This window comes from Cucurbita pepo, chromosome LG07 (assembly GCF_002806865.2).
Source record: "Cucurbita pepo subsp. pepo cultivar mu-cu-16 chromosome LG07, ASM280686v2, whole genome shotgun sequence".
Taxonomy (NCBI): domain Eukaryota; kingdom Viridiplantae; phylum Streptophyta; class Magnoliopsida; order Cucurbitales; family Cucurbitaceae; genus Cucurbita; species Cucurbita pepo.
This window is the reverse complement of record NC_036644.1, coordinates 3,582,813-3,595,238: the sequence shown is the minus strand read 5'-3', so window position 1 is coordinate 3,595,238 and position 12,426 is coordinate 3,582,813. Positions and strand designations below refer to the sequence as shown.

The following is a 12,426-nucleotide window of genomic DNA, read 5'->3' as shown; positions in this document are numbered from 1 at the left end:
GTTATTATTTGGTATAAATTTTCATCGTTAGAAGGTTCAATTTATGTGTGAGACTCAACCTCGTGGAAAAGGAGCGGAAACATTGTTTATCCATTAGATAAATAGGACTGGAGACGAGATTATATTCTCTGTTTCTGTCCAATTCCCCATTCTGCCCCGTTTAATATAAATATATTTTTAATATATGTTTTTGACGGTGTTAAATAAATAAATAGTTAATTTTGAGACTCTAATTGTAATTTTTATTTATGTTTTACCATTTTTTCTAATAAAAATTATATTGAAAAAATGAAAACTATTTTTTTAAAATAATAATAAATTGGAAAAAATTATCTGTCGGGAACCTAATCCCTGAACATTTTTTATGGGTATTCTCCACCTTGATCTCTATAAAAATAAGTGAGAAATTTCGTGAGGAGGGAGACGGGAAAGTCGTCCCTGTACCCACGGATCGGTTGGTATAATTTGGGTTAAAATACAATGTTCACATTCAATATGAACGGACTGTCTCTATCATTCTGAACTCATCTCACGTACCACTTTAATGAGTGAATAACCCAACCCTTAAAATATACTACACCTCCCGGGAAAGGATTACTGGATTGCAATTAAATATATTATTCTTGTTGTCACATCATTTGAAATTATTTATATTATTTATTTATAAAATAAATATGAGCTTGATATTTGAAAAAGAAAAAAGAAAAATAAAAGGTGTGAATAAAGGGGAAAGGATTCCAAAGTTATTTGATTAGACAAAACAATAGAGAGTGAATAATGAATGGTCTTCGATGTGCTTATTCTTGTTCGTAATTGAAGAACAAACGCATGATTAGTAGGAATGCGTGCACTATGATGTGATTATACTGTATTATGTACACCATGATATTATGTGCACTCCCTTCCTTTTATGATATACAGACAACGTGAGTATACACTAGTCAAAGGCTAGGTCTAGAGAACTTTGTCCTCACATTCATGTTCCCTCAGAAAATTATTAGAAGGTTATAGAATTATTCCAAGTTAAATACCTATTCGGGCCTTCAACAAGTCTATCTTTGTCCCTCTTGTCTATTCGATGTCTCTATCTTGCTTATGTCTCAACTTGTCTTCAATGCCCACTTCGTGTGGTGTGTTAAATGATGCACAGTTCTCCTCGTTCGCATCATGGCACTCGTCTAAGCCCTCGTGCGGTCAGATGGGCGCCAATTGAAGGTCGCCGCTTCTCTTGTCGCAACGTGAAGGTCACAACCTACTCTCTTCGTAGTTAGGTTGTGACATTCTCTCCCACTAAAACTACTCATCGTCCTCGATGACTTACTTATGGGCACAACCATTGTTAGGTTGTGACATCTCAACAGTGAAATTTAAATGACTAAATCACTAAAAGAAAAGTTACGTATGGTTGAAATAGATAGTAACTATCAAATATTCTAAGTATTTCTTAACCGTCGTGTCCTTAGGAGTCCGTGTTTTGTGTTTCTTCGGTCCCTTTCAACATTAGGTGCAGCCCTCATTTAAGAAATTCAGCCTTTTCCTCCCCCTTCCATCAATTTGCCCTTTTCTTTTCACTGTTTACCCTTCAAATTTGTACCTTTTCTTCTTAGCAATACCAAGGGATGAGAAGAATAAAAGATAGAAAGATGATGAGATAAAGTCCATATAAAACCCAAACCATATCCATTCAATTTGCATAAAGAACCATATTACCAAAACGTTATCCAAATCTTTTAGGGCATGTTTTACGAACATAATCTTGGTTGGCCAATCGTTATCATAAATTTTACTCAAAGATTGATTGATTTACCAGGGAAAGAATCTAATAATTAGTTTTGCAGTATACCGTATAAAGTATTTTTGTACCAATAGGTGCTGACCCTATCGATTCTTTTGAGTTTTGGACTAGCAACCGTACACTTCAAGTAGAGTGCTTCACACCATACCCCGACATTAGTAGGGACCCAGAAAGCTATCTATGCTTTTGTCGTTCTCTCACTGATTTTCGTATTTCACGTCATGAAATTTCTCTCCAATATTAGTGAATTTTAATGTAATAATCTTAAAAAAAAATCCATTTTGGTTAGCAATTATAGAGAGGAGGCATGCATGCATGCATCTACATACATCCATCCATCCATACACATACATTAAGAGGTGTCCAATCTTTCAACATCATCACACTTTTTATATATTATTCAAAGGAAAAAAAGAAAACGTCTTGTCCAGCACCTAAGTCGCCGGAGACGTCGCCGTCGCCGTCGCCTCGCCGTCGTCCATGTCTCTCTCTAGCTACCCCATAGTAGGCAAAAAAAACAACCTAGAAATTTCCGAAATCAGCTCGTTTCAGTTCAGTTCCCTTCAAAACTAAATTTTGATAAAAACCCATCTTTTAAAATCAAAAACCCATTTCAAAAATTAAAAAAAAAAAACAATCTTTTTGGCTCTGTTCTTTGGAAATTGACTGCTAGCTTTTTCCCATTACTTCACTGTTTAATTATTCCCCCACTTTAGGGTTTTGTAATAATTTCATTTTCCTTTCTCTCTCTTCTGTTACTCAGTTATTTTTGTTGTTTTAATGGAAGATCAGTACAACCCTAATTTTCATTATCATCATCATCAACAACAACACCAACAAGTTCATGATTTTCAAATAAGTAGCGGTGGGAGTAGTAAGGATATTGATATCATGAAGGCCAAAATCATCTCCCACTCTCAATTCTCTAATCTCCTCCAAGCTTTCTTGGATTGCAAAAAGGTTGACTTGGGTCACTTTAAAATTTTGAAATTATGAGATGAGCTAATTAAAGGGAGGTTTTTTTTTTTTTTTTTCAGGTGGGAGCTCCGGCGGAGGTGGCGGCGGAGCTTGGGTCGGTAGGGGAGGAGTTTGAGGAGCGGCGGCGGTGTTCAATGGCGGCGAGTGGGGGTTGTAGTGATCCAGAACTTGATCAGTTCATGGTGAATGGATTAGTTGTTATTTGAAGTTTATGAAGAAGGATATATTGAAGATTAATTATTTGGAATCTTTGAATTGGAAACAGGAAGGTTACTATAGGATGTTGGTGAAGTATAGAGAGGAGCTGACAAAGCCTATTCAAGAAGCTGCTGATTTCATGGAGAGAGTTGAATCTCAGCTCAATACTCTCTGTAATGGCTCCTTCCAAATCTTAGCTTCTGGTACTTCTTCTTCTCCATCCACAATTTTTCTTTTTCTTTTTTTGTTTTTTTGTTTTTTTGGGATTTTACCATGGAACCCATTTGATTTTGTGAGATCCCGTGTCGGTTGAAGAGAACAAGGAGTGTTAGGGAAGATGCTGGGCCCTAAGGGTGTGTCGGTTTGAGAGAACAAGGAGTGTTAGCGAAGATGCAGGGCCCTAAGGGTGTGGATTGTGAGATCTTTAGTTGGTTGGAGAGAGTAACGAGTGTTAGTGAGAACCCTGAACCCTAAAGATGTGGATTGTGAGATCCTTAGCCGGTTGGAGAGAGTAACAAGTGTTAGAAAGGACGTTGGGCCCTAAGAGTGTGGATTGTGAGATCTTTAGTTGGTTGGAGAGGGTAACGAGTGCTAGCAAGGACGCTAGGCTTAAGGGTGTGGATTGTGAGATCCTTAGTTGGTTAGAGAGGGTAATGAGTGCCAGGTAATATAAGTGCTAGTGGGACGCTGGCCCCTAAGGATGTGGATGGTGAGATCCTAAGTTCATTGGAAAGGGTAACGAGTGCCAGTGGGACACTGGCCCTTAAGGGTATGGATTGTGAGATCCTAAGTCGGTTGGAAAGGGTAACAAGTGCTAGTAGGACGCTGGCCCCTAAGGGTTTGGATTGTGAGATCCCAAGTCGGTTGGAAAAACTAACGAGTGTTAGTGGGACGCTGACTCCTCAGGATGTGGATTGTGAAATCCTAAGTCGGTTGGAAAGGTAACAAGTGCGAGTCGGACGCTGGTCCCTAAGTGTGTGGATTGTGAGATCCTACATCACTTGTTGCAGATCAAAATTGGTGCGAAAATCTCATCCTAACTAACACGTTTATAAAAATATTGAGGAGAGTTCGAGAATAAAAACCTAAAAAATACAACATCTGCTAGCGGTAAACTTAATTCGTTACCAATTTTGTTACCAATTTTGTCTATGGGAATGGACTATTTTTTTACCCTTATGATTGAAAGGGCGAAACAGCCATTGTCAGAAGAAAAGATTAAAAATTAAAAACCCTAATTTCATAGTGATTTCAACCTTCTTTTTGTTTTTTCCCCTATATTTCTAAATAAAAAAATTGGTTTAATTAAGATGGATTTAATGCTTAATTATAGTCTTAATTGGGGATTAAATGTTATGAGACAAAATAATTAGTGGCTTCACATCACATTAAGTATGTTTTGTTTTGTTTTACAGATGTAATTTCTTTATAAATATTTAAAGAAAGCTATTTTAATCATTAAATTTGACGATGATTTTAAAGATGCAGCGACAGAAAATCGCGACGGAATGGGATCATCGGAGGAGGAGCTGGAGAAGGGCGGGGACGGTGGAAGAGATGCAACGGAACAGATCGACCCACGAGCAGACGAGCGAGAGCTAAAGAATCACTTACTAAAGAAGTACAGTGGGTATCTGAGCACTCTAAAGCAAGAGCTTTCGAAGAAGAAGAAGAAGGGAAAGCTCCCAAAAGACGCAAGGCAGGAGCTGCTGAGATGGTGGGAAGTGCACAGCAAATGGCCATACCCATCGGTAAGTCACTCTGCTTCTTTTTGTTCTTGCACACAACCTGTTTGTGAAAATGCCTCAAAGAACCAAAACCTGAAAAACACTGTTAATTTGTGCGTGTGGGGGGCGGCAGGAGGCAGAGAAGTTGGCGCTAGCGGAATCAACTGGGTTGGATCAGAAACAGATAAATAATTGGTTCATAAACCAGAGGAAAAGGCATTGGAAGCCGTCTGAGGATGTACAGTTGATGGGTATGGAGGGGTTTTACCATCCCAACACTGCTGCTGCTGCTGCTGCTTTTTACTTCGATGGGCATTACATGGGCGATGCCCATTACCGTTTGGGTCCATGACAGGAATTCAGCTCACATTGCTTCGAAGTCAGAGCTTGGTTTTAGCTGCTTATCCTATATGGTATGCTAACTCTTTTTAGTCCCTAGTGATTATAAAAACAGGAAAAAGAAAGGAAAGGGGTAATAGTTGATGATAGGGTATTTATTTTATTGTGTTTACTCATAATATTCTGCCTCTCTGTTGGTGAATATTCCTAAATGCATGTCAAGTGATAATATCCACCCTTTAGTCTTACCATTTCATTTTCTGCTTCACATTGGTTTTTTCTTATTCTTTGAGTTTTAAATGTTTTATTCACTTTATCTGTTCGTTCCCCTTTGGTTTATGAATATTATGAAAAGGGTTATTTTAGTTTTTTATACAAAATTTGAAAGTATATAGGGGTGAGGGTTATTGGGAGGGAGACCTAGTTGGCTAATTAAGCGTAAGATCATAGTTTATAAGGAATACTATCTCTATTGGCATGCGGCCTTTTGGGTAAAAAAAAAAAGAAAAACAAAGCCATGAGAGCTTATGCTCAAATGGGACAGTATCATACCACTGTGGAGGGTTGTGATTCTTTACATGGTATCAGAGCCATGTCAATGGAATCCTCACATGTCAAATAAAGAAGTTGTGAGCCTCGAAGGTGTAGTCAGAAGTGACTCAAGAGTCGAACAAAGGGTGTATTTCGTTTAAGGGCTCCATAGACCTCCGAGGGCTCTATGGTGTACTTTATTCGAGGGGTGGATTGTTGGAAGGGAGAAGAGAAAGATCATCTGTTTATAAGTAAGAAATATTATCTCCATTAACATAAGACCTTTTGGGTAAACCCAAAGTAAATCCATGAAGACCTTTTGGATAAATCCAAAGTAAATCCATGAAAGCTTATGCTTAAAGTGGACAATATCATACTATTGTGGAGAACCTTAAAAGAACTAAGATTCATGGATTTTAATATTTGTTGAATGCATTCATAGTTGAGTTGAATCACTTCACTATCTATCTTGTTTTTAGATATAAAAGGATTGATGGATTTCAACATGTTCGGTGGTTTCTTGAATATGATTTTCTCCGATGTTTGAGAATTTGGTATTATCTTCCATTTCCATATGCTCTCTGTTATCATTGTGCAGAAAACTAATCACAGGTACAACACAGATGAGTGTCCTTATAAGTGATTGACTCCAAGTTTGTGAGTCCATAGGAAAATTTGTGAGTCCATAGAATCCCTAAACCCTTAGACCTGAAATTTATGAGTTATTTTTCTTTACAAAGGTGTGAAAAGATCTCCTTAGCAAATTTGTATGAGAGCAATCAAACTTCACTATAAATAAGAGCAAGAACATCTTATGTGAGATCCAACGTTAGTAAGAGAGGGGAACTAAACATTCTTTATAAGGGTGTGAAAATCTTTCCCTAGCAAACAGATTTAAAAATCTTTGAGGGGAAACCCGAAAGGGAAAGCCTAAAGAAGATAATATCTATTAATGGTGGGCTTGGACGGTTACAAATGGTGTCAGAATCAGATATTGGCAGTGTGCTAGTAAGAACCTTGAGCCCCAAAGGAGGGTGGACACTGGACGGTGTGCTAGTGAGGACACTGAGCCCCAAAGGTGGGTGCACACCAAGCGGTGTGCCAGCAAGGATGTTGAGCCCCTAAGAGGATGGACACCAGACGATGTGTTAGCTAGGACGCTGAGCCCCAAAGGAGGGTGGACACCAGACAGTGTGCCAGTAAAGACGTTGAACCCCAAAGGAAGGTGGACACGAGGTGATGTGCCAGTAAGGACGCTGGGCCCCGTAAATGGGTGGATTGTAAGATTCCACGTCGGTTGGAGAGGGGAACGAAACATTTTTTATAAGGGTGTGGAAACTTCTCTCTAACTCACGTATTTTAAAAATCTTGAGGAGCAATCCAAAGAGAACAATACGTGTTAGCGGTAGGTTATGCTCTTACATCCTAATCCTAACCTAACAAAACAAGTGACAATGATTACAATATTTGGTCCGTCAACAGAAGAATTGTGGGCTGGGCGTTCCCATGTATATAGTGGATCAGACCTACGCACCACAGTGATCTTGCTAAGGAAGGTCCAGCCCAGATTTCTTTTGAAACATGTAAACTAACCAAGAATTTTGTGTAATAATTTTCATAATACATCCATTTTTCATTTTTGCCTGTAATATGAAAAAAGAAAGCGCCTGTGACCGCTGTACACTGTTACCCAACTTTGATTTTCGGGTCCGAAGCGTTGAAGAGGCTGGTTTTTGAGTTTTTACCCAACTTTGATTCACTATATCTTCCTCATTTCTTTATGAAAATTTATGAAATTTATTTCATTGTGTTCTTGAAATGTAGATCTACAAGTTTGATTAAGAAAGTATTTTGATTTGAGCAGTGGAACACCCAAGACAGAGGCCATAAAATGGTGCCCGTGAGAGACAAAAAAATTCTCCAAAAAGAAGTAAAAAGGGATGACGCCGGCGTGTGTCAGTACTGATGTTATCAAGGCAGCAGCGACGTGAGCGACCGTACTATCTAACGGTTATGGTCAACAATCAGATTTTGATACGATAGAAATTTGAGTTGATTTTATATTTGAAAAAGAACGTAAAAGGTTATCGTACTTTTTACTTGAAATTGAATTGAAAACATGTCATAGAAACATATTATCAAGATTTGAGCATGGAATGAGTTGATTTGATGTATCTAAGAGTACGCTAACAATATGAACAAATATGATGCACATTTCGAATAAAGTTGAAACATTGACTAGGTATTTATGTTATGGTTACTGTGTTATGTCTCTACTATTTATGTATTTGATTTTTATGCGGTTATATGAGAGCGATTAAGAGTTCGCCAAATGACCCTAATTGTAAACTAGTGAATAACTATAGAATTGACTTATAATGTATGATTGTACAGTCCTGATAACTATAGAATTGACTTATGATGTATGATTATACAATGTTGGGATTATTAAAGAGTTTGACAATTAGTTTCCTTTTAGTGTACTTGTAATGAGTTGTAAGGGGATTATTAAAGAGTTTGACAGTTAGTTTCCTTTTAGAACTTGTAATGAGCTGTAAGGGGTCCACAGTTTGGAAGGGGTCCACAGTTATACGTTTAAAGTAGGTTGAACTATAACTTGATGATGATTAGCTCATACATACAACTTTTATGCAGTTTGACGAGGACAATTAGGGGCTCCCAATCAGCCCCTAATAGTAAACCTGACTCGATTGCTAGTAGTCCAGATAAATATAGAACTGATTTATGATGTATGACTGTACGCTGTTGGGATTCTTAAGGACTTGTAATGTATCACTTCATGGAAAGAACTGAACCTAGCCTACCTATGCCAAAAACCACTTTGTACCTCCTTATCTTTCGATATGCCATGAGCTCACGACCCTCACCTTGATTGATAAGGTGCCAATTATGATTATACTATCTAGATTGGTAGTCATACGATTTTGTACCGACCATGTGACCTAGATTGGTCCAAGTAGGGAAGTGTCTCAAATTCAAAAAGTTATGAACATGTATTATATGGAAATGGACTTGGGCTCTCGAATATGATCCACACTCTAGAAATCCACCTTGGAAGGGTGAGGGATCACATGGGTACATAGAATCAAGATTTAGGCATAGATGGCTCAGAAACCCAACTCATGATCACGTGTATGAATCTTTCATGAATCTGCAATTATGAATATTAAGAAACAAAGTCAAGAATTATGGTACCTTAACTAGACTCATGGTACGATCAAGAGTTTGTAAGACCATCACGAGATGTAAAGTTCGACATCTTGACCCTATAGCTGGTATCAGCGCTAGTGACATCAGAAAGACCTAATAATGAGTACACCACAAGAGGTGTGGAGAGATAAGCTAATGGTTTGCTAGCGATGAGTCATTGACGCAAACCATGAGGGAACACCCTTATGGACTCAAGAAGCGTCAAAAGGAGGGAATTGGGACAAACCTCAGTGACGTTGCGCAAAGATATACGAGCCCAGCTAGCAATGTGTGATAGAGAAACTAAATTGTCGCTCGATATGCAGAGGGACGTGACAGAGTACATAAATCGATGTTCGATATTTCTAAATAACCATGTCGATTTTGCAGGAGATCAATGAATATATATAAATACACTGTATCCGACCACATAAAAGCATAAATCCAAAAATCCAAAAATTTCAAATTTGACATAATTTTGAAGAAATTATGTTGGATTTTAGGGATTTAGAAGCAAGTGTGGTTTGAATAATGCCTTTAAATACTCTCTTTCCTCATCTCCCAACGCATACTCTCCATTGCAACCCTTTTCATCGATCAACCATGATGATCCACAGAGCTCTCTTCCCCCGCTCGTTACTCTCCTCATCTTCTTGGCCTCGTTCTTGCCTTTCTTCATCTTTCTCAAAGGTTTGACAATTCTTTCTTGAAATGTTTATGTGTACGTATCATCGATCTCGTCATGATCTTCTCTCTTCTTTTTGTGTCGAGAGTTTTCGTGAACGAATCATCCATATGGGTCCGTGATCTAGATCTTGATTGTATCTTTTTTACAAGTCTGAGACAAAGAATGCATTTTTGATCATCTTAAGAAATGTCTGTAGGGCAGGGTGAGGTTATAGAACGATTTTTTTTTTCAAATAATATAATTTTTATTTTTCAATATAATTTGAACTAGGACCGACAATTTGGAGTGTACGAGGTTCTAGTTTCAGTAAACTTGTCATCATCGAAAAAGTTAAAAGAGTTGTCAATATAGGTTACATTAGTCACTCTTTGCAATAAGACAACAATTTAAATGGACACCACTTTCTTTTAATTGTTTGAACTTCTTTGCATGGCAAATTTGTGTCAGAATTTGTTTTATTCCAATAATTCTCAACAATTCTTGTCTGATTTTAATTGAGGTTTGGCTTTTTTTTGGAGTACTCGATCAAAGTACACTACTTATTCCATACTTGAGTCACTTTTGACTGTACTCTCGATTATTTTATATTTGAAGATTCTATTGGTCATGACTAAGTGAAAGGGACTCTGATGTTATGTTAGGAATAAAAAACGGAGGATAATCCTCCACAAATTTGGATTAAATTATGAGGAATTAGAGCTTTGATTTGGGGAAAATCTTTGATTTATATTAAACCCAAGTGGTTTTGAATCTTTTGATTGTTGCAGGTTGGAGGCGGCTGCCATGGCGATGCGTCTAGGGCTGTATCTTCCATGCCGGAGCCTTGCCGGTCATCGCCGTTCAGGTAGTTCTAATTCCACCTATTCTTGCCGGAGTCTTATTAGTTGTTAAAAGACTGAGAAATTGGCTCTCAATTTGGGTTTGGTTTGATTTCAGCGATGATGAGAGCCGTGATATTGATTGGGATAGCCTTGGATTTGGGCTGTTGCCAACAGATTACATGTATGTTATGAAATGCTCTGAAGATGAGAATTTCGAACGAGGTCAGCTGAGTCGTTATGGGAACATTGAGTTAAGCCCTGCTGCTGGGGTTCTAAATTATGGCCAGGTATCTTCAACTTCCAGTTTCTGATCCTTGTTTTGATTTGGTTTGGTTCTGAAACTGTAAATTTTGTTTAGTTTTGAGGATTGGATAGCTGAGATTCATTGTTTAGGCATTTTCCATGTATATGATTGATTATGCATACAACCTGTTTGACGAAATGCCAGACAGAGTTTTAAGGCATGGTTTTGATGATTTGTACAGGGATTGTTTGAAGGTCTGAAAGCATATAGGAAAGAAGATGGAGGCCTTCTTCTCTTTCGTCCGCACCAAAATGCTCTTCGTATGAGGACCGGTGCCGAACGAATGTGTATGCCGTCGCCCTCCGTCGAACAATTTGTTGATGCTGTGAAGCAAACTGCCATTGCTAACCGGCGTTGGGTTGTTCTCTCTTTTGAGCTGTGATGCAAACTGTTGACTTTGGTTTGTTTTTCATCCTCATGATTGATTTCACTTGCAGGTCCCTCCATCCGGGAAAGGATCATTATACCTGAGGCCTTTGCTCGTCGGGACTGGTCCCGTTCTCGGCTTGGCTCCGGCGCCTGAATATACTTTTCTTGTTTATGCTTCCCCTGTTCGCAACTATTTCAAGGTGGGAATTCTTTCAATGAAGCTAATTTCTCTTTACATCAAAAGGGCATGATTTATCTATCTGCACATTCCTGGTTTCGAAAACAGGAAGATTCAGGAGCCTTGAACCTATACGTCGAGACCGAGTTCGTTCGTGCATCTCGCGGTGGAACTGGAGGTGTGAAAACCATCTCAAATTATGCTCCAGTAAGTGAATAATCTTTGCTGCTGAGCTCAGTTTTAACTCAATTTTCTGGTGGAAAATGGCATAACTTTATGATGTTGTCTTCTCTGTAGGCTTTAAAAGCTATCACCAGAGCCAAAAGTAGAGGCTTTTCTGATGTCTTATATCTTGATTCAGTGAATAAGAGAACTCTGGAGGAAGTTTCTTCTTGCAACATTTTTCTTGTCAAGGTATCTTTATTCTTAATCGGCACGAAGCGTTCGATAGCTTTATGAGCTTTGATTAGAAAAAGTAGAGACAAACTCGTGTGATAAATGATGATTGTAATGCAAAGATTTTCCATTTCTATAGGGAAATGTTATATCGACTCCTGCTACAAGTGGAACGATTCTTCCAGGAGTAACCCGGAAAAGCGTCATCGATATAGCCCGTAATCGTGGTTACGAGGTGATTATCAAAACAGTTTGATTTTCCAGCTGCCATATACTTATCCTTATACATAATGGCAACAACAATCGTATTCAGGTTGAGGAACGGGCTATCGACATGGATGAACTGTTCGACGCTCGTGAAGTTTTCTGCACGGGAACTGCTGTCGGTGTGGCCCCTGTTGGCAGCATCACTTGTATGGATAAAAGGTAAGCTAACTAACTGCTAATTACCCTGCCATTCCTCCAAATCGTTCGATAACCGAATTACATTGGCAGTAGTACAAGTCTTGTCTAGATTATTGGCAAATTTTGACGAATTTGTATTGTAAATTCTGCAGGATTGAGTACCAAACAGGTGCTGGGACAACATGTCAGGAACTATACTCAACTCTTGTTGGGATTCAAACTGGAACCATCGAGGATAAGAATGGCTGGACTGTTGAGATCTCTTAACTTTTCATTTCGCCTATTGATATGAATCATAAATTGTGTGTCGCATGTGAGAGGAGGAATGTATGAACCTCTCTCAAATTTTGATGAATCAATGTGAGACGAAGGTATGAATCTCTCTCAAATTTTCATGATAATAAATGAGGGGTTGATCCGTATCGTATTATCTCGGGGTTCTAATTTCTCTATTTTTTTAATAATACCGAGTTGGGTTCTTTTCCTA

General features: G+C 38.4%; 2 protein-coding genes across 6 annotated transcripts; both read left to right on the top strand.

Annotated features, from left to right (window-relative positions):
* Positions 1-2,444: 2,444 nt before the first annotated feature.
* LOC111798143 (homeobox protein knotted-1-like 2) lies at positions 2,445-7,718 on the top strand. Of its 5 annotated transcripts, none has more exons than XR_002815660.1 (6): positions 2,480-2,755; positions 2,833-2,955; positions 3,039-3,174; positions 4,454-4,722; positions 4,832-5,111; positions 7,393-7,718. XR_002815660.1 is itself a non-coding variant. In XM_023681130.1 (5 exons), the coding sequence occupies exons 1-5, from the start codon at positions 2,576-2,578 to the stop codon at positions 5,048-5,050; spliced, it is 921 nt and encodes a 306-aa protein (XP_023536898.1). In that variant the 5' UTR covers positions 2,445-2,575; the 3' UTR covers positions 5,051-5,348. The 5 variants fall into 5 exon arrangements, 2 of the variants coding, with proteins under 2 accessions (XP_023536898.1, XP_023536897.1); XR_002815661.1 differs by lacking the exon at positions 7,393-7,718 and adding an exon at positions 6,181-6,395; XR_002815659.1 differs by having other exon boundaries at positions 2,481-2,755; positions 7,433-7,718.
* Positions 7,719-9,345: 1,627 nt separating this feature from the next.
* LOC111798920 (branched-chain amino acid aminotransferase 1, mitochondrial-like) lies at positions 9,346-12,369 on the top strand. The gene is made up of 10 exons (XM_023682270.1): positions 9,346-9,468; positions 10,234-10,310; positions 10,403-10,574; positions 10,773-10,949; positions 11,029-11,160; positions 11,247-11,345; positions 11,436-11,552; positions 11,674-11,769; positions 11,848-11,960; positions 12,092-12,369. Exons 1-10 carry the CDS (start codon positions 9,382-9,384, stop codon positions 12,204-12,206), a joined length of 1,185 nt encoding a protein of 394 aa, XP_023538038.1. The 5' UTR covers positions 9,346-9,381; the 3' UTR covers positions 12,207-12,369.
* The last annotated feature ends 57 nt before the right edge of the window (positions 12,370-12,426 follow it).